Source organism: Emys orbicularis, chromosome 8, assembly GCF_028017835.1.
Source record: "Emys orbicularis isolate rEmyOrb1 chromosome 8, rEmyOrb1.hap1, whole genome shotgun sequence".
In the NCBI taxonomy this organism is placed as follows: Eukaryota; Metazoa; Chordata; order Testudines; family Emydidae; genus Emys; species Emys orbicularis.
Window position 1 is genome coordinate 24095519 of NC_088690.1, and position 22471 is coordinate 24117989.

The following is a 22471-nucleotide window of genomic DNA, read 5'->3' on the forward strand; positions in this document are numbered from 1 at the left end:
CTACAACTGGGCTACCCCATGCAACTGAACAACCCTAAATTAAAGGTGGAGAAGAAACTAAAGACATGTTCTGATTTGTGTCTGTGGGACTCTGACAATTACCTGACTAAAAGCTGGAGGACAGACACCCAGCTAAAGCTGAACAGCATGCAGTGTAAGTCAGCAATGTACTGTATGTGTGCACAACAGTGCCTTAAAACTCACCTTGCACTCCTCTGTTCCTTCTTCAGGCAGGGCCATTCCCCCTGCACTGAGTTAGAGCAGCAGCAGGGCGTGTGCAGGAATTCGGACTCCTCCAGCCCCGGGGCTGTAGCGGGGAAAACAAGAGAACTCCTCTCCCCGGCCTGCAGCAGGGAGAGTGAGCTCCTCCAACCCCGCTCTCTCACTCTCCCCACCACAGCCCAGGAACCCACTGATTATTGGGGGGGCCTGTGCACCTGCTTGCCCCCCTTGTGCATGCCCCTGGAGCAGCCTAAGGGCTACTCTAACTTACATAGACTAAAAACAGTCCCAAGGGGCTGAAACTGCAGGCTGGGATCAGTATGAAATCGAGCTGTCCCGTCCAGGACTCCTTTACGCAGCCACAGTACCTTTTCTCTGCCATGCTGCCTGCAAGTAGGGAGACAGAGGGGCCTAATATCCTCTGTGCCAGTTCTCTTCCGAGAAAGGATCCTCCTTGCACTGAGGCTGGATTACACTGGCTTTAAGTACAGATTGTACCAGCGGTACAGGGCAAAACAGCCACACTCTTTAGATCAGGCTTTTAGCCCTACAAAGAGAGCAGTCAAACTCAGCATCCCACTATTTAAAACACACCACATGAATCTAAGTATGCTCAATTGTCAGTACTATTTTCCCCATTTCTCATCCATTATAACTATGAGGAAGAATAAATGTACAGCTATTTACTTTTAGCCATGTGTTCCTGCTGGGCACACTGTTTAAGCACAGCACTAGAGAAGCACTGGTTAGCATTGTGAAAAATCTGGTTAGCATTGTGACAAAGAACCACATACCCATTTAAAGAATGTATAGGATGGCCATGTGTTCCTGAACACAGGGAACATCCCTGTTTTCACAGTGTGCCTCTGTGTTTCACCGGGAACCCTGTAAATCCCCCAACATACTGTTCATGAGAAAGAGCTGCCAGCCAGCTGAGCTGGTGGAACTGACGCCATGCTGGGTAAATGCTTATGCACTCTAAGGACCACCCCACCACAAGCACACTCCACTTTGCCCACTGAGAAATCTCAGAATGAGCACCCACCTCCAACTGCACCTTCCCCTGCAGGCAGAGTCAGATCCAGACTGACAGGATACGGACAATGCTATGAACGACGAACTTGCAGACAACTCATTTTTTACCAGTATTACTATATATAGGTGGCTGTCTACCACCCTTGGCTGCTATCCATGCTTGTGCTCACCTCTGCTGCACCATGGGGAGCAACAGATTGTGGCAGGGATTGACAGGAAGGACACAGAGGACTCAGAGTGAATGCAAGAGGGAGATTGTGGCAGCAGAAAATGGGGAGGCAGGAAGTTGAGTGCTCAAGAGAGGAGAGAAAGGAGGAGAAGACTGACAGACTGGGGAAGGGAGAGAAAGTGAGCGGGGGAAGAGAATTGAGGAAAACAATAAATTGATAAAAGCACAGAAAACACGAGATCGAGGAGCAGGCAACTTCCTCTCTTACCTCCCCCAGTGGCCAAGTCCTTCTTACGCAACTTTTCTTGACTCCATCCAAACTATCCATTATGAAACCCTTAAATCCAACATTTACATTACAAATATATCCCCTATGTAAATGCATGTTTACATGTCATTACCATTCCTATGAGCAATCTAGTCCCCAAAAAGGATGATGATAAAAATCCAGGAAATAGAGATTGAAGGCTACTGCTGTCCTCAATTGAAGCCCTTGAACCTAGATACCACAGGGTTATTTTGCTGCAGCGTGGGATTTTACTAACTTTTGCGAAGTGATATTTAAATCCTTACATGAATATATTTTGGTAGTAATATGTACTGCATTCAATACGGTAAAACATTCCAAAAGCTAACACTTAAATTCCTCTGTACATACACAGACACAGACTTACAAAGTCTCATTGCCAAATTTGTGAACAGAGATCTTATATTAGGATTTATTCCCTAAACTAACATTCATGATTTTCCATTTATTTCCAAACTATCCGTTTTTGGAAGGGAAAGGAAAAGAAGAAATATATTTGTGGGTGAAAAAGAATGGTGTGTGTTTAAGGGACAGCTTTGAATATAACTATGCTGCAGTTTTCATCTTTGCCATTTTTCTGCTGAGAAAAATAAAATTGATAAATAATTGATGGCTCTCTTATTTACTCTGTTCACCAAGAGGATGGTAAATGCCAGTGTCAAATATATTCTCAATGTTGAAATTGTATTCAGAAAAAAATTAGCAATTCCACGTAATCTCTTTGCTGTATTCTGCCCACTTTTACTTTCTCTGTAACCTACTCAACCCACTTGAGTGTTAACAGACATGCTTTCCCCTGCAGCACTGACCACTAAATGCACTGGGGTCAGATTGTACTGACAGGAGATTTTGTAACAAAGGGGGAAATGTTTCAGAACTAATATATTTCTTCTAGTTATAGGATGGATACTACCCTTTTCTTTTTCCTGACATTTCCATATTATGCTGCACATTTTGACTGAGGACAGAGGCAGGCAGACAGTCTCAGAAACAGCAGAATGAGAACTGAATAAATTTAGAGGACTGCAGTGTGTTATCACAACAATTAAAGATGTCTTTTTGATAACATCATCTTGGAATTAGCATCAGTTGTTTGGCTGAGAGTCACTCAGCACAGCCATTACATTTTAATCCTTTTAATTCAAATAGCTTTTTCATTAAACACAACAAAATCCCCACACAACATCCCCAAAAACAACAGTATTAGCAAAGCCTATACACTTAGCCCTGGTCTACACTACAGAGTTAGGTCAACGTAAGGCAGTTTACTTCAACCCAACTCGGTAAGTGTCTACACTAAAATCAGAGGAGTAGCCGTGTTAGTCTGGATCTGTAAAAAGCGACAAAGAGTCCTGTGGCACCTTATAGACTAACAGATGTACTGGAGCATAAGCTTTCGTGAGTGAATACTCACTTCGTCAGATGCATGAGCTTCGTCAGATGCACTAAAATGCAGCTCCCACTGCTGTACCTCGCCCACTACACCGACTCAATAACTCCACCTCCACGAGAGGCATAGCACTTAGGTTGATGTAACTAGGTCGATGCAGTGTCACTGTAGACACTGCGTTGCTTACATGGGCTGTTGCTGCCTTTCAGAAGCCATCCCACAGTGCCCCACGCTGAATCAGTGCGAGCGCTCATGGTGAAGACACGCACCGCTGACACAAGCAGCATAGTGTGGACGTGCAAAAGCAGTTTAATTACTGTGGTGGCTCTATGCCAACGTATGTTAGGACGACTTAATTTTGTAGTGTAGACTTGCCCTTAAGCTACTTTAACATTCTATTCATCCACTGCTGTTTAACATTTTAAGTATGTGCAATCAGTGATTGCCAATCACTCCCCCTCCTTTTAAAAGGGACAAAAAGAAATGAAAATACAAGAATCATCACAGCTAACTAACCCACGGTGGAAAAATCTGTACCACAGTCTCTGGGCCACATGCTGCTCTCCTGAAGATAAAGCCACAGGATGGTAAAACAAATGTCCCAGTACAGAGGTAATGAGTGTGGCTTGCAAAGGGAATGGACCCAGGTCAATGAAGCAACCTCACCTCTCCTCAACCTACACCCTCCTCCCCCAGCAGTTGGATTACTTGGAAGATTTTCATTGCCTCCTTTCCCCTGTTGCCATGCCTGTGTTCTAAACCCCTTATTATTACAAGATGTGGGTAGGATAGTAGGTGCAGAGGAGAGTTATTGCTGGTTCTATCAGCAGCCACTTCTCATTGCACATCCATCCAATCCCCAGGAAAGCATGCAGCAGAAAACAGGCACTTCCCAGCTCAGCCCACCTGGTATTTAGGATGACAAAGCACAAATTACTAAGGACTCAGCTTGACTCTCAGATTCCAGGTAGCGTTTACAGAACTGGCAATTAGTAGGGGTCTACTTAAATAGAGAAATCACACATTTTTTGGCAGGTTGGTCACAGCATAAATTTCGCAGATGTGTAACACATCTGTGAAATTTGCTATTTGTGCATGACCAACCCACAAAAAATGTGTGATTTCTCTGCAGCATTTCACAAACTGGGGGCCCCAAGCCAAAAGGGGGTCATAAGCTTATCGTAGGGGGGTCCCAGTATTGCCACCTTTACTGCTGTGTGGCTGCTGTTGGCAGTGATGCCTGAAGCTGGGTGGCAGGAGAACAGCGCTGCTTGCGGGGCGCCAAGCTCTGAAAGCAGCGCTGCCGCCAGCAGTGGCACAGAAGTAAAGGTGGCAATACCATACCATGTCACTCTTACTTCTGTGCTGCTGCTGGCAGCAGCACTGCCTTCAGAGCTTGACACCTGGCCAGCAGCTGCTGCTCACCACTCTGCCTTCCAAGCTGGTCAACCAGAGACCAGATTTCACAGTCCATGATGCGATTTTCACATCTGCAAATCTGGTAGTTCCCTAGCAATTAGACTCAAAACAAAATATTTTTATTGTGAACTGAGTACATTTTATATGGAATCACAGAAACACAATGAACATGAAGCCTCACAATGCCAATTTCGCATAATTATTTTGCAGAGAAGAACCACTCTTTAAACTTAGATGGAGTACTAGAGGAAGAAATCTTCCAATGCCTCTGTTTTAGGCTCCTTTGCCCAGAGTCCAATGGAACTCAATGGAGCGCCACATTGCAGATCCCTTTGCCCAACTGAGAACTTAGAAGGACTAAGGTATTGCAAATTGATATTTAGGGTGACTAGTTAAGGCGGATGCAGGGATACATATAAAATAGTCTATAGCCCTCTCTATCAGCGAGTTATCAGCTTCTATAGCATCCATCATGGGATGTGCCATTGCTACAATTATTTCTGCAACCACACCTTCACATATTGACAAGAACAACTTGGCAGCTGGGAGTCTCAGGTACCTCCCATATGCAAAAAAGAACACAGCTTTATTCTCCTATCAATACAAACAGATTAATTATGAAGTTAGGACCAGGTCAGTCTGTTTATCAGAAGGCACTAGAGACACATTTTCCCCCACCCATTATATACATACAGATTTACATGTCCTGTGGCCAGGTGTGTACAAATGGAGATGAGATTTGCCTTGCACACATATTTTTAGAATTTTTGCTCATATAGGCAAAAAATATGTCTATGCCTCCTTTGTTATTCTCCTTCTCCTACAGGAAGTAGAAGGCTTCCGAAGTCCCTGGGCCACAAACAGGCCAGAGCAAGTCCCTCTGACTGCTGTCGACTCTGCAGGGAGTTTCTCTGAGGATGCACTTGGTTCACTGGAGCCACTAGCTGGATTGTATTAGCTTGGAATTTTGGTGCAGGATGTTAGGTCCAGCTCCATATTTGGGGAACTTCTATTGCCTGTTATGGCTCATTGCACTTTAATAAATGTCTTACACTCCTTTAGGAGGGAGATATCTTAGAGGACATTTTCTGTAACATAATTATGTTTTCTACCAGTTTTCTCTTATGTATATTGTTTATCTAAGTTACTTATATGGTGCCCATCATAGCAGTATCTGAGCACTTCACAGTCTTTAATATATTTATCCTCACAAGTCCTCTTGATAGAGAAGTGCTATCATCCCTATTTTATAGCTGGGAATTGAGGCATTGAGTGGCTCACTGACTTGCCCTAGATCACACAGGAAGTCTGTGACAGAGCAAGGAATTAAATTTGGTTCTTCCACGTGCTAAGCTAGTACGCTAACCACCAGGGGTTCTGAAACTGGGGATTGTGACCCCTCAGGGGGTCGCGAGTTATTACTTGGGGGGTCGCGAGCTGTCAGCCTCAATCCCAAACCCCGCTTCACCTCGAGCATTTATAATAGTGTTAAATATAAAAAAGTTTTTTTAATTTACAAGGGGGGGGTCTCACTCAGAGGCTTGCTGTGTGAAAGGGGTCACCACTACAAAAGTTTGAGAACCACTGCACTAGACCATCCTGTGTGTGTGTTTCATACAAGAGAAATCTCCATTAGCTGTCAGAAGAATAGGTCGTAGGACACACAGTTGAACTATTCTGATTTCATCCAATAGGAGACAATCTCACACATGCACACTAACCAATTTATCACAAGGGGATGATTTGGGGTCAGGAACAATTTTAGCCAATAGTAATACCAATGTGGCCACTGGAAACTTTTTAGTTATATAAATTATTAAAAAATATGTCCAGAATCTGGAATTATAGGGATGCTTCTTTGATATCATAGGGCATTACTGTTAAAAGATGATCAGGAACAGAAGGGGGGAAAAAACTGCCAAGGAGTATCTTTCCTCCCACTTGCTGCTTGTTTAGTCAGAAAAAATAAAGATTAGGAAAAAAGTAAAATTCCATAAATTACACATTAATTTTAACAAAAAAAAAAAAAAAAAAAAAAAAGGGGCTGTAAGACATCAGGAAAAATATCAAGTCCCTAGATTGCATTTCTCCCCAGAGCATTATAAAATCCATTGAGCTTACATGACATAATGGTTTCTCTAAAAAGCTGCAGTAGAACTTACAACTAGAATAGCATAAATACCTGGTGTGGCAGAGATTGTCATGGTAACTGCATATTTGTTTAATAGTGAATCACAGAGTAAACAGGTTGATAAAACCAAGCATTGTACGTTAATTTGTTAGGCTGCCCAAGAAATGTTGCAAAGCAGTGAGGTCTGATCCTGACCGATGTTGAACATCCATTAGCTCTAATGGAAATTTCACCTCAGTCAGCACTGCAGGATCAAGCTCAAAGCCTGTAACGCTGCTTTTTTTCTTGGTTACCAGCTTCAGAACGTCACAATTCCTCAGGCTCATGAGAGGTCACAGTTAGTAGGCTGCTTAAACATATGATTAGATTGAAACATTTGGGTTCTGGTTCTGTAATCCTTGCTTTCACAGGTAGGCCCTCCAACTTCAATAGGACTACTCATGTGAGTAAGTAATATTCAGGTGAGTAAGAGCTGCAAGATTGGGCCCTGGTACCAGTCCAATGATTATGAGCCTGATTCATGCCAAGTAGTACTCAGGAATAGTCAAACTAAAATCAATGTAATATTATAAGGAAGGTATTGCACAAAGAAGGGCTGTCCCTGGATATGGGGGTGGTGTTGGAAGTTCCCAAGATGTACACCCACTGACTCCCCCCCCTAGCAATTGGAAGTCCTGAATTATAGCAAGAATAACCGCCAGCACTTTCTTCTGGTTAAAAAAATATATATATATATATATATATATATATCTATATCTGAGCCAAATCAAACATCATTTCTGCATTAATGGCATTCTTAATTCTCTATTTACAGTAAAACTAATCGGAGTATAAATATACTAAATGAAAATATTTACCTGTTGTGAATAGGTCCTCTGAACTTTGGGTCAAATTTCCTTGGTTCACCTGCATTTAAAATAAGATATCATAAAAAACAGATCCTGGTAAAAATACGAACGATGTTCTTTTAACAGCAGTCCTTCAGGAACATCCTTCCGAGATGCCCAGTGTAACCCGTTCTAGTAAATTAATTCTTGGGAGCGATACCAGTATCTCATCACTTACTTTGACCTGCTCTGTGATTGCAGAAGAGGTCAGAGCTTTGGGTATCTCTCTATCTTAGGTACTTATATAGCCATCATTACTTTAGAACCAAACAATCTTTAATGTATTCAATCTGAAAACACTCTTGTGAGGTAGGGAAGTGCTGTTACACCATTTTACAGATAGGAATGTGGCAGAGAGAGTCTGATCTGCCCAAGGTCAACACAGGGAGGCTGTGGCAGAACAGAGAATTGAACATTGAACCTGTGTCTCCTGAATAAAAAGCGAATGCCCTAACCACTGGATCACCCTTCAAGAAAGCTAATGATTTGGAGCCATGTCTGCAGCTCCCATGCAACTACAGAATCTATACGGAGGCTAACAGAATTATGCTCACTCCAGGGTCTTATACCATGCTGCTTGGAATCGATGGCTTTTACAGGAGCCAATGCCACATCGTGGCACTATGCAGGGGTAATATATGGTCATTAGCCTACAAGGGGATTAACGTTAGCTCAGTTTGCCCTTCTTTGCACAGGTGCTCACAGGAGATAATGAGGCAATCCTGGAGACTGCAGGCCAGTCAAGTTGTCCAGCAGGCAGGAAGGAAACCTCTATGGGTCTACCGATTTACCATTGCCCTGCATCTTCTGTAGTCATTTATACCAGTGCAAAGTGAATGGAACATTCCATCCTGCTACTTGAAATAGGTAGCATTTGCAGTGCATGACTTCACTGGGTGTCACGCACTGGTGAATCAGGCCTGGATCTTGAAACACAGAAGGAGAGGACATTCTGCAGAATGGGTGCTGGAACTAGGGGTGCTGCCACACCTCCGGGCCTGAAGCGGTTTCCATCATATACAGGGTTTACAATTTGGTTCAATGGATCTCAGCACCCCCAGTATACAAATTGTTCCAGCACCCCTATTCTGGAGTAAGAAAGATGCCAAACCTCATACAGGAGTGAAGTGATGACACAGGCTGGAGTTTCTGTTATTTTATTGCCGCATCAGATGAATTGTTTTGTTTATTTGTTAAAACGGTTTCTTGCTCAATGTCCTGCCGAAAGCCTCAAAGAGCAACACAGGCAGCTTTTGTTGTTTTTTAAGGTTTTTGCTAATCCACCTGGCAAACCATCCTGCCACTTACACTCCTTTATTCTACCTGGCCCCTACAGGCCTTGTTGTGTCAACAAAATCCACCACAGACATCAGTGGGAGCAGTGCATGAGAAAAGAGCGCAGAACTGGGCTGTATGGTCAACAGCAAGCCTCATCCCAGAGAATGGCAAGCCTGCAGAAGTGCATTTTTGATAACAAAACTTTAACTGTATCTGGGCTGATATATGGGCTTGAGAATGACAGTAACAAAAAATAAACATCAGCTATGATATAAATGATACCAGTAACTATAACCAGATATTCCTTGCTACAGATAAGCATTTGCAAAGCCACAACTTCACTGTTATCAGGCGTTTGTTAACAAATTAATCAAAGATGTCTTATGAGCATATGTTATAAAATACATCTGGCCAAAATAAGGAAAGTAGAGTGATTTTTTAAAGAAGTTATATGTGGCCATTTCTGCAATTATTTTAAACAGGGCACTCTTCCCTATGTGTTTCTTCTAGATTCATACTTCATAAGAGAGAAAATGTTCAATGCTGTTTCAATTCCTTTTGGGCTTGTAGCTATTTATTCCTTAAAACTACTCACTGAGAATATAATTGCAAGTGTTCGTTTGAAATAAAATGCTTTCTTTGCAACTCCTTTCCCTGCCCAAGCTCAGTAAAAGAAACCACAAAAAAACCAAAACCATTTGATACCTGGTATTTTGCAGATTAATTCAGGTTTCAAATTAAGCAGAAAATTTGCTTTTGTTGAAGTTGTGGTTTTGTTCATTAAACTCATAATAAGCCCCAGAGGGTTTGGAAGAGGGAGTGTGTTATTAGAAAGAAACCAAAAATGAACATTCTTCAAGGGAAAAAAAGAGGCATGAAAAACCTTTATTTAAAAATCTTTCACTGAAAAATTTAGAATCTCTCTCATGACCTCCAAAAGTTTCTCTTTTCTACTGGTTCACTATTTTATCAAGACTCATTCTGAATGTTATAGTAAATGTACCAATTTCCCTGGACTTCTTTCCTCCTCTCATTCCCTCCCCCCAACCCCCAAAAAACCACCTATAAAATTTCAACAAAGTTCAATAGATACTAAATAGGCTTCTACAAAATTCATTCTAAAACCCACAGAATTTAATAGATAAAATCTATTTCAAGAAATTTGCAAACCAATCTATACATTCTAATAGAAAATCATATCCCTGCAATAGAATTCTATAGGGCCACTGAAACATTACCTAGAAAGGATCTCATTGTCTATTAAGGTCAGTAGAAAATTCCCACAAAAGCAGTTCTGCTAGCTTTCCTGGTCTCTCTCTGCTTCTCCTCCCTCTATCAGCACCTGTCTTGATTACCTGAGGCTCAGCCACTCCAAGACATAATGGGACACCCAAAATCCCCACGCAGCCTGGTCTTGTGCAATCTGAAAGATTACCTACTTCTCTCTAAAATGTTAAAATACATTACTACTAATTTTTTCCATGAAGAAAGAAGCAAAATACAACTTTTGTACACAATACTATCAATATATATATATTACTACAGCACAAATTCGCATATCTATCTAATCCATTACAATAAGATTATATACATGTGCCAAACAGGTCTGCTTCATACAAATGAAAAAAATGAATATATAAAAATACAATGTACATAAGATTCATGACTGTCTTCTCAAAATTTCTTTCCCAAATAAACTACACAGTTAGACTTTTAATTGTACTTTCCTCTCTCTCTCTCTCTCTGCCGGAATACCTGATATAAGCAGTTTGTATCTTCAAAACAGCTTACCAATCCCCAAGTTTATACACCTTCTCCAAAACAGCACCATAAGAGAAGGCATTTTTCTGTTTTCCAATGTTTTAATTTAACAGCTAAAAAAGTTACCAGTATTATTTTAACCCAACATTATATTTCATCCAGAGTTAATTTTAACTGCTATGTTCTTTAACAAAAATTTGAAGATTTGTAATAATTCTGTTGGCTGATTTCCCATTTATGATGTAAATTACTAATGTTTCACATGGCTAATAACTTAAATTAGTGCCATTGTCAAATCTATCTGACAACTTCAACTCTCAAGGCCCAGATCCAAAAGAGGTAAAGCATCATCCTAAACCCCAAATTTAGGCACCTCTGTATGGCACGGCTGATTATGAGAGAAGAGTGAGACAATGTACTGTGAGGCCTGGTCTACACTACAAAGTTAGGTTGACATAAACCGCGTTATACATTATTAACTCAACCTGCGTCTACACTACCGAGTCCCTTCCACCGACCCAAAGGGCTTGTAAAATCAACTTCTGTACTCCACCTCCACGAGAGATGTAGCACTTCAGTCGACAACCACTCGTCGGTATGGGGATAGTGTAGACACTGTTGTATACAAGTCATTATGAGAAAATTCTCATGCCCCAGTTACAGAACAGCCCTTCCCATTGCATTAGGGCTTGTCTTCACTACCCGCCGATCCGGCGGGTAGCAATCGGTCTATCGGGGATCGACTTACCGCGTCTAGTGAAGACGCGATAAAATCGATCCCTGATCGCTCTGCCGTCGACTCCGGAAATCCACCACGGCAAGAGGCGGCAGCGGAGTCGGCGGCAGCGGTCGACTTTCCCCCATCCTCACAGCCAGGTAAGCCGACCTAAAATACGCAACTTCAGCTACTGTATTCACGTAGCTGAAGTTGCGTATCTTAGGTCGGACCCCCGCTGTAGTGTAGACCTAGCCTTAGATTGTATACATTCTGTCACATGGTCCAGTCCCTGAGGCCCTTGCTACAGGGGTAGGTACTTACTGCTGTGACTGTCACTAGGCCCATTGAAGCTACCCTAATCTGCTGAGTATGAAGCACACCCAGAGTCTGCTGGTTTCATTCAGAAGTTTCTAGTGGGTAACTTTTGTCAGTATAGAGATTAGGGATTTCCAAAAGAGACATTGTGAATTGTTTGTATATTTCAAAGAATACATATACACCTATATAAGACTTCAATAATAATTGCAAACTTATACATGTTTACAGTGACTTCTTGCTTTACTGTCAGCTGAGAATACATAAAAAATGAAAGAAGTAACCACTGTTAATACAGGGAAAACCATATACATTTCAGTTCATATTACTGAAGAGAGAGGTATGTTTTGTAGTCAATATTTTGTTTTTTAAATGTAGGGAACCTTACAGTTGTATTTAAAAATGATAATGATTCTACCAATATGCAAGGGCATGAGCTTTTGGAGCAGGTAATTTTATTCTTTCTCCAAATAAGTAAAGCTGACTCATTGTTGATCTATGAGAGGAACACATATGGGTATAAATGGAGACATTCTGTGTGGATTTGGAGGTGCAAAACAACATTATTTCCTAATAAGCACTATAACAGTATTGATTGTTGTTCTGTATGACCTATGTTTAGAAATGTTTGTTTTAACTTTCGGCCAAATTCTACCCTAAAATAAGCACACACACAACTCCTGTTGTATCCAATGTAATCTGAGCCTGCTTTTAAGGGGGTAGATCCTAAGAAACCCAATATTAAACATGTCATCTATATTTTTATTCTACCAAAAAAAGTTAATGTAACATGACTAGATCTCATTTTAGAGACTATTTTTATTATTAACAATGTTTTTAAAACTAGCATATATAGCAAATGCTAATTTCACTGGTGCAAACCAGTACGTAAATAGCATCTTTTAGTCATCCCAAGCATAGCAAAGCTAGTGGTTTCCGGTGTACCTCTTGGGATGTAATGTGTTGGCAATAACATAAGAAACTATTGAGGGGGAAAATGTGAGCTCAATAGGCAGTTTGTTCACCTAGCTTACTTGTTTTTAGGGCCGCTTTTAAAATAACTATGCTAAAAGTAAAATTCTTCCATTTACACCTATATGCAAACGAGCCACTAAAGAAAAATGCTTAGGATAAGTCAATTTATCACAAGTTCGCAAAGCAGTTCTGTGACCAGTGGTAACAACTTTCCAGAAATCTCCTATCTTCTACAGGTTAATGATGAGAACTAAATTAAACCGGTTTATCAGTTCTGCCTCTCTCAACAATTCAAAAAAGATGTAAAATAAAAGACCCCTGAAAACATCACTGTTTCTGCAACAGGTATTACAGAAAGGAAATGTAGGATGGTGCACATTTCTGGTGCCGCATGTCAAATAGTCTTTACTTCGTTGCCTGTGATACTTAGTCGGACAGAGCAGCACTACAACCAAAGTTCCAACACAGAGAATGTCAGTGTCAGAGGGACTCCGTGGCAGCGAAAAGAGGTAATACAGAAGATAATAAAGGCAAGTCTGAAAGTTAAACCCCACCTATAATAAACAACACTTACAGTAAGTTAAACCATAAGCAATGACATCCATCTAAGTGACAGAGAAATAAGTCATCTACCTTAATAAAATAACTAAGGAGCAGCATCAAGACCACGCAGTGCTCAAATTTACAACCATTATGGCCATATGATTTTAGCAGTGGTGCGAAAAGGAATGAATTATTTACACACACATTTGTATTACATATATATTATGTATAGTCAATGGAGCTATGCCAATTTACACCAACTGAGGAGCTGGCCATGTGTATGCATATGTGTAAATATTCTCTTTTCGAACATTGTCTAAAATCATGTAAGCAATGAGGTTTTGTATGGACCCCATTCTTCAGACTCAGGGCCAGTAAATCCGCCATCTTTGAAAACTGTTCAGTTCTGCCTCATTCTTGTCAATCATTTCATAACAGCATGTTGTAAGCTACATTTCCACAGTATTGTTCACTCAAGTATCTCAGAGCTCTTTCCACAAACAAAAAGAGTCCAAACTTTAAAAGCTCAGCTGCATTTGCATGTAAAAAGCCTGACTGGCACTGCAAACGGCAGATTTCGAACTTCCTTTTTGAAGATAATGAAGATAAAGTCAGGATGTAATAGTAGTGTATACTCTTTTAGTGAACATTTCAATGTGCATTTTAGTTTCCTCGATAATGTTTAAATACTGTGCCACCCACTAATGCTGATGAAGTTAGGATTCCATCAGCATTTCCATTAAAACCTCTGAATTAATATTATCTGGGTTTATAAAGTATTCATAAAATAGGATCATGCTGGAAATAATAAAAAAATATCTTCCATGTCAGACAGTACCCTCTTTTCCCACCAGGGAGGAAAGGCTGATCAGCACCTAGCAGTATCAAGCTGCAAAGTAATAATGTTATGGTGAAAGGTACTAATGGCTCGCACACTAGAGATCATTGATACATAAGCACACAGCATGAAACTATCCATAGAAAGAGTTTGAGATGCCATGCAGCAACTGCCCTTAACTGTTGTTAAGGGTACTACTGCATGAGTTAGAGCACTCTTCTTTGTATGGTCTGTTAGACCTTTCTGAGGCCAGCTCTACACTAGAAACTTTTGCTGATATAGGAAAATCACTAGGGGGGGTGATTTTTAAGATATTTCTATATTGGAAGAAGCCCTAATGTAGACACAGTTATACCAGCATATTAGTGCATTATAGCTTATTTTGCTCACGGGGAAGTAGCATAAGCTATACTGGCAAAAGCATTTTTCTGCTGGTATGAACTGCACCTACACTAGGAATGTACTTCACCATGCTATCAGCGTAGCTATCCCAGCACACCTTTTCTACTGTAAACATAGCCTGAGCCGCCTTTGTTTTGCAGATGTGGATACACAAAAGGAGGGCTAATGGCCTGCCACCTGTTCCAGACCATTCATTTGAGGGGAACCTTGGACTTGCGGTTTACTAGGTGTAAAGTGAAGAGGCAGCAGGAGAAAAATGGGCCCAGATTATGTTTAAGCAGTTGGATTCTGTTTGCGTCTTGGAGAGAGATGGGGGCCAAGGCAGCTGCTTCTTGGAACAAGGCAGTAGTGCCTAATCGGCCGTTCCTGCAGAAGAGAGCTGCCCATGTGCAGTTTGCTGGCACTGCTAGTCAAGGGAACCAGACTCGTATATTTTATACATAGGTGTTTTCTTAGCAGAATTTCTCTGACTTCATGTCACCAACTTCTGCTCTAAACGGGCACCTGACCAACAAAGCTCCCAAACGTGCTTTGTCTTGGCAAAGGGGCAACAACAATGAAATGTACTATTTAACCTTTTTCCCCCCCTTTCCAAAGTTTCCCCCAGTCTTGGGCTGGATGTCAAAAATATTAGCTGGTTCCCACCATTCTCTATAAATCTTGTGGAGGGGAAATCTGGCCTAGCATGGACTGACACCATCTGCTCGTTTAGCTTTTTATTAGTCAAAATGTTCAAGTTTGAAAAAAATATCTGCTGCATATAGGCAATATTCATTATTCATCAGAACATGTGCTCAACACTGTGAGCCCAGTCACGTGTTATAACAAACCCACTGACATGCCAAGTTACAGATACAGCACTGTGTCAATGTGAGTGTCTCGTATATTTCTGTTGACTATGGGGAGCACTGCACTGCAAGCTGCTACTACAATTCTGCTGTACAGAACATTATTCACTGAGCATCCCGCAATGCTGTACAACCAAAGCTGAATTAGAAACCATCAGTTTAATGTCAGTGCTTCAGTATAGAAATTATCTATGCTGACAGGAGAGGTTCTCCCATCACTGTGATTAAGCCATCTCCCCAAGAGGTGGCAGCTAGGACTTAGGTCGGCTTAACTATGTTGCAGGGACAATATGCAGCACACTGTTCCCAAGGAGATGTCCCTGGCTAGTGAAGAGAAGCAACAAATAAGGAAGTTTTGCGAGGGAATTCTCCAGGTGAAGGAGGAGAGCCTATGTGACAAGACAAACCTGTTGTGCCCATTTTGGTGCAGTTAGACTAAAAATAAGGCCCTTCGTTTTCATTTTTACCAAAAAGTCCCCAGGTTTTACAAATAGTATTATTCAGATTTTACCAATTTCCACACAATTTTGAACCAGTCAAGTACCTGAAAAGCACTAATTATACTAAGAAAATCCAATCCATTACTTTAGGTAGATGTCTTTATGTTAATAATACATTAGTCCAAGTATAAATGCAAGGCTGTCTGTTTAAGTAAAGCAATGTAGTGAAAGATACAGATGCATATGCATACGTATATGTACCGTTAATGCACAGTTCATGAAATAAAGCCCAGAATTAACCTGCTTTGACTTTCAATACTCTTATTTTTCTCTATTTGTTGCTTTTTTCTGTCCTTCTGTCCCCCAATATTTACCCTGGAAACTGTGAAGTTAATTTTATTTTTTGTAATAAACACTGTCAAGTTCTTGGGAAATTTTAACAAAATAAAAGCTAAATACAAAGGGCCATGGTTAGAGAGGAGCTCAAAGAAATATATTTTAAAAGCTGTCTTTACTCATTAACGAAATTCAGACTTTGGTCTCAAGCCTCATATCAGAAAAACCTTATCAAAATATTCACAGGCCCAGTACAATAAACACAGCAGACCCCATGACTCTGTTTGTTCTCTTCCCCCTCAGTAAGCCCCTAAAATATAATTTTTACCACAAAAGAACTTTGGCAGCTTATAGCTCCGGAGTCGCTGTGTAAGTAGTATTACTGCTAGCGAGTACAGGACACAGGTTATGTTGTCACACGCAAGCCACTTAAACCAAGAGTGAGCCCAGAACAGAAGGTAAGGGCAAATTGAGAAGAAACCTGATAACTTGTGCTGTGGAGAGGCCTGCACTCTGTATTGCCTCAGTTTGCAGCGTAAGGCCTTCCATAGATTAAACATTTAAAAAAATAACTTCTTTATGGTATGATTTAGAACCTGTAACTTTACTACATACCAGCACACTGTGGCTTACTACCTACAGGATACTAGACCGAGTTTATTGCCCTGTGTAAAGGGCAGTGTCCACCACCCACTACCCAAGAGCATCCCAGCAAAAGGAAATGGGACTTAGAAAGGGGAAAATCTGTACCCCCTGCTTTACTAGGTACAGATTACTCACCCTCCTCCCCCCGCCCACTAGGAGCTGCCCAATCCCCACCCACCTCTTGGGGTAGGGTACCAGGTGATCAACCCTTGCTCTGTCTCTCCCAGCAGCTGGAACCCAGATGTTGGGTGTTTGCATGGGAAATGAGGCCTTTCTCTCCCTTCCTCCTCTGTACTGACACATCAGCCAAGATCTAGCCCTTAATAAATATATTTAACAGGTCTGTTCTCCCACCCATCCCCACCTATCAGGCAGGCAGGCAAGATTTCTCAGCCCCTGAAAATAGGAGCAGGCCAGGTTTTCAAAGGCATAATGAATTTCCAGTAGGGATTTACTTTGCTTATAGACATTCCTCCATTTGGCCTACATTGTACTGATGAAGCTTGTTAATAGGGGCAATTTCCTGTGCTCTCAGGATGTCTGTATTCAATGGAACGGTTTGATAGCATAACCAGTGGAGCAAGATACAATACAATGTGTACCAGCAAGTGGGCTACTTTCTACAAACAAGATCATCTCTATTAACAGTACACCCACATGGTAATAGACTTCAGTTGGATTAGCTACAGCATACCTGCATAGATTCTGATTTGGTGCAAAGAAAATGCACCTTGGAAGATATATACATTTGTGGATCACATCTGAGTGTAAGTGAACTCCACAATACTTCTACAATGAAAGTCAATACCTTCTAATTTATAGGCAAGAGGATAAAAATAGACAAAGTGCTCCAGAATATGATCTCTAACTCAAATGGAGATTTTCTTCTCCAGCAATCAAACCAACTGGGGAATGTTATCCGACAGTGACAGGATTAACAAAAAGAAAGCCACCGCACTACTGCAAATTTCTTCCAAGGACTACAGCTCACCACCAAAGTCACCATGCTTATTGGGGCACAGAGCAGTACATCAGCGCTCAGCCTGGCTTGTTTTTCTTTTTCTAAACTTTGCCACAAACCCATTATGGAATATAACTGTTTACATAAGAAACACTAAATACATTAAAAGCCAAACACACAATCAAATTCCTTGACAAAAGTACGCTTCAGCATTATAGCAATTTCTTCACTGAAACACACATATATCTGTGATTATAGTTTCACATAACAACTAACCATGGGCCCACACTGCTTGTTCTCACTCTCCTTCTCCAAGTTACACATCAAAACCTCTCCCCAATTACTGAAGTTGTCTCTAAAGAAGGAATAGAGAGAGTAGACGCAGGAAGGGGTTTGTTGTTGTTGTTCTAGGTAACTCCTTCTTAAAAAAAAAAAAAAAAAATACAGCTCAGTTGCTAAGTGTCATATCAGCAACATTTTGAAAACAAAAACAAAACATTTAATTCTGAAAGCTGATTAAAACCTTTAAGAGTTTGGGAGGCATAGGGGAAGTAGCCACTGGTGTGGAATAATTACAGTCATTTTCTTGCTGGAATTAAAAATGGAGATGATAATCACTCTTCACAGACTAGACAGATCTATTTCATAGACTATTTTATAATAGGAATTTTAGGTTGAATTATTGTTCCATTACAATAAATACGTCAAATGAGATTTAACTTCCCAATTCCAACTCTAAAAAAAAGTCTAAATAATAAACAAAATTACTTCTGTCACACTTTATTACACTGCAGTGATTTTTTAAGTTAAATCATTTGTCTAAAATGAAAATCAGTTATATTTATACAAATTCTACCTTCTATCTGCCATTAATTGTAGCTGCAAGCTCCATACTGGAAAAGATTACATGATTTTGCAAATAATGGAGGAAGTTAGCTAAAGCCACTTAGGGCCTGATCCAAAACCCACTGAAGTCAATGGAAAGACTGCAGTTGACTTCAAAGGGCATTGGCTAGAGCCCTTATGAAGCATTTCATTTTTTGAGAACACAAGGAGGTAGGTAAATTACCATGTTTTCCGTAGTAGTTTTCTTCTTCCCTAGCCATATTACTGCTTCCTGATCAGTTTAGCAAGCTATGTCTAAGAGGGGTATTAACTGCAGACTTCTGTGCTGGAAGCAGTTTCCCCAGTAGGCTTAATCCACAAAAGTACTATTCAACCAGGTTTAAAAATAAAGCTGCTTGGACTGGCATAGGCTCCTCCAGTAGGAATGGAAACTTACAAAGGAGGCAGGGCTTTCTGCTAATAGAAAAATGATATCACCCACTGCTCCACCTACCTACTCCAGACCAGTCTGGGGCTATAAATGTCACAGAGTAAAGGGAAGCTCTCTTAAAGCTCTTATTAAGTTGTACCATATTTATAGGGGAAAAACATCAAATGAGAGTTCATCTGAGAAAATGAGAGTGGGGATCAAAGTCAGGCTTACTACATAAGAGCAACAGACTTACAACTAGTACTATGGAGCCGCTATCAAACTAGAAAAAGAATCAGCGACAAAAACTGGCAACACATGGCAAAATAAGAAGTCTTTGGGAAGATATCAGTATCGACATGCCCAGCAAAGAAAGAGTAAGGGAGGTCACTAAAGGTGCAAATTCTGCTGTTCTTGGGCAAATCTCTGTATGTGTGTGTGCGCGTGCGCTTCTCTTGCTATTACATACACATGTATACTCTATGCAAATCTATATTATATAGATACACATACTCTAACACACAAGCTTCCAGATTTTTTTTTAAATTCTGTAACAGCTGTAATTCCATGATGTCTTTTTTGTTGCTATGGGGCTTGTTAGTTTAAGTCAAAATGAGACTCTCAGTTAAGCACGGCCCATACATTTGGTGGAAAAAATTTCTATGATGAGTGCCAATGTCAATTTATTGTGGATTTCAAAAGATTTTCATTTTCATCAATTCCAGGGAACTGGAGAGTAGAAGCTTTCAGATCTCCTGGAGTAATTAATTCCACTCACTAGTTGTCTTGCTTTGATACAGTAAAAATTGTATCTATGTAGAAAGAAAATTTTGCTGTTAACTACTTGCAAGTGTGGAGGGTTTTTATATATGGCAATTAATGTTGGGGGGGTTGTTTGGGAGGTTGTTTCTTTTTTTTAGGGGTGCTGTTAGAGCTGAAAAATTACTCTGTTTTTAACTCTGGAAGACAGCTTGAAAATACCATACCTTAAATTGCAATATCTTTTCTATTAATATTAATTATTTATTGATATGATGGTAGTGCCCAGAAAGCGTAAGGTACTCCCCAAACACAGAGGAATAGACAGTACTATTAACTTCTGGGAGTTGGAGATACCCTGCAATACCAAGGATTAATTTGGGGTCCTATGGAGATTTGTGATTCACAGCCCCCACCATAGAACATCTGTCTGCTTTTAGTCTCAAAGTACCCAAAGGTGCACATTTCACTTCTGACATGACAACAGGGTTAATAGAAGTATGCAAACATTAGTGAGCAGCTGGACATGTGTCAAGTGGTAATTGCTACAAAAAGTTAACAAGTTTTATTTATAACTATGAGGCTGAATGGGAAAATAGTTGAAAACCTGAAGATAATGATCTATGGATACTACTCTACTTTAATGGAGAATATTAAAATGAAGCCCTGATTAACTGAATTGATGTCCCAGAAAACCAGATGAGATTCAGATACGCTGATTTGATAATGGTCCTGAGGGTATGGATACATTTGAATTCATAGTTTCATTTATTGTCTTCACCTTGCATGCATAACTCCTACAGCTGTCAGTGGGCTGCGTCCTTCCCTCCCACCGCCTCCTTGCGGGCTAGCAGATTCAACAGTGACAATGTATTTGAGCAGTGTGTAGACCTGAAAACCTCTCCTCTGGCTGGCTCCACAAATGCAGCTCTTTGGAGCCAAAAGGAAAGACTCTTAAAGGAATCCCACAGACCTCATGAAAAGCAGGTAAGTGTCAATACTTAAATATTTTTTTAAAAAATCTATTTTTGTTTCTGTAGTGGCTAAGGCTAAGGCCTTGGCAACTTCAGAAATAAAACTGTCAAAGGAAAGGTGGCATTGAGCCCATAGGAAAGATTTGCCTTCCTTAATATTAATTTTATTTTCTCCTGCTTTTGACTTGCTACAGCACTTACAGTACTTTAAAGGGCAAGCCTGGTCCTGCACACCCTGGACAGGAAACCCAGTAAGAACATAAGAACGGCCATACTGGGTCATACCAAGGTCCATCTAGCCCAGTATCCTGTCTTCTGACAGTGGCCAATGCCAGGTGCCCCAGAAGGAATGAACAGAACAGGTAATCATCAAGTGATCCATCCCCTGTCACCCATTCCCAACCTCTGGCAAACAGAGGCTAGGGACACCATCCCTGCCCATCCTGGCTAATAGCCATTAATGGACCTATCTTCCATGAATTTATCTAGTTCTTTTTTGAACCCTGTTATAGTCTTGACCTTCACAACATCCTCTGGCAAGGAGTTCCACAGGTTGACTGTGCATTGTGTGAAAAAATACTTCCTTTTGTTTGTTTTAAACCTGCTGCCTATTAATTTCATTTGGTGACCCTTAGTTCGTGTGTTATGAGAAGGAGTAAATAACACTTCCTTATTTACTTTCTCCATACCAGTCATGATTTTATAGGCCTCTATCATATTCCCCCTTAGTCCTCTTTTTTCCAAGCTGAAAAGTCCCATTCTTATTAATCTCTCCTCATATGGCAGCCATTCCATACCCCTAATCATTTTTGTTGCCCTTTTCGGAACCTTTTCCAAGTCCAATATATCTTTTTTGAGATGGGCGACGACATCTGCATGCAGTATTCAAGATGTGGGCATGCCATGGATTTATATAGAGGCAATATGATATTTTCTGTCTTATTACCTATCCCTTTCTTAATGATTTCCAACATTCTGTTCGCTTTTTGAGTACCGCTGCACATTGAGTGGATGTTTTTAGAGAACTATCCACAATGACTTCAAGATCTCTTTCTTAAGTGGTAACAGATAATTTAGACCCCATCATTTTATATGGAATTATGTTTTCCAATGTGCATTACTTTGCATTTATCAACATTAAATTTCATCTGCCATTTTGTTGCCCAGTCACCCAGTTTTGAGAGATCCTTTTGTAGTTCTTTGCAGTCTGCCTTGGACTTAACTATCTTGAGTAGTTTTGTATCATCTGCAAATTTTGCCACCTCATTGTTTACCCCTTTTTCCAGATCATTTATGAATATGCTGAATAGGACTGGGCCCAGAACAGACCCCTGGGGGACACCACTATTGACCTCTCTCCATTCTGAAAACTGATCATTTATTCCTACCCTTTGTTTCCTATCTTTTAACCAGTTACCGATCCATGAGAGGACCTTCCCTCTTATCCCATGACTGCTTAGTTTGCTTAAGAGCCTTTGGTGAGGGCCCTTGTCAAAGGCTTTCTGAAAATCTAAATATCCACTGGATCCCCCTTGTTCACATGCTTGTTGATCCCCTCAAAGCATTCTAGTAGATTGGTGAGGCATGATTTCCCTTTACAAAAACCATGTTGACTCTTCCCCAACAAATTTTGTTCATCTACATGTCTGACAATTTTGTTCTTTACTATAGTTTCAACCAGTTTGCCCGGTACTGAAGCCTGTAATTGCCGGGGTCACCTCTGGAGCCCTTTTTAAAAAATTGGCGTCACATTAGCTATCCTCCAGTCATTTGGTACAGAAGCTGATTTAAATGATAGGTTACAGACTACAGTTATTAGTCCTACAATTTCACATTTGAGTTCCTTCAGAACTCTTGGGTGAA

General features: G+C 40.6%; 1 protein-coding gene across 1 annotated transcript in view; it reads right to left on the reverse strand.

Annotated features, from left to right (window-relative positions):
- SLC44A5 (solute carrier family 44 member 5) overlaps positions 1 to 22471 on the reverse strand; it is a 143873-nt gene that overhangs the window by 78380 nt on the left and 43022 nt on the right. The window contains exon 2 of the mRNA XM_065410019.1: positions 7531 to 7579. Within this exon, the coding sequence (XP_065266091.1) occupies positions 7531 to 7579 (49 nt within the window). The remainder of the gene's footprint in view (positions 1 to 7530; positions 7580 to 22471) is intronic.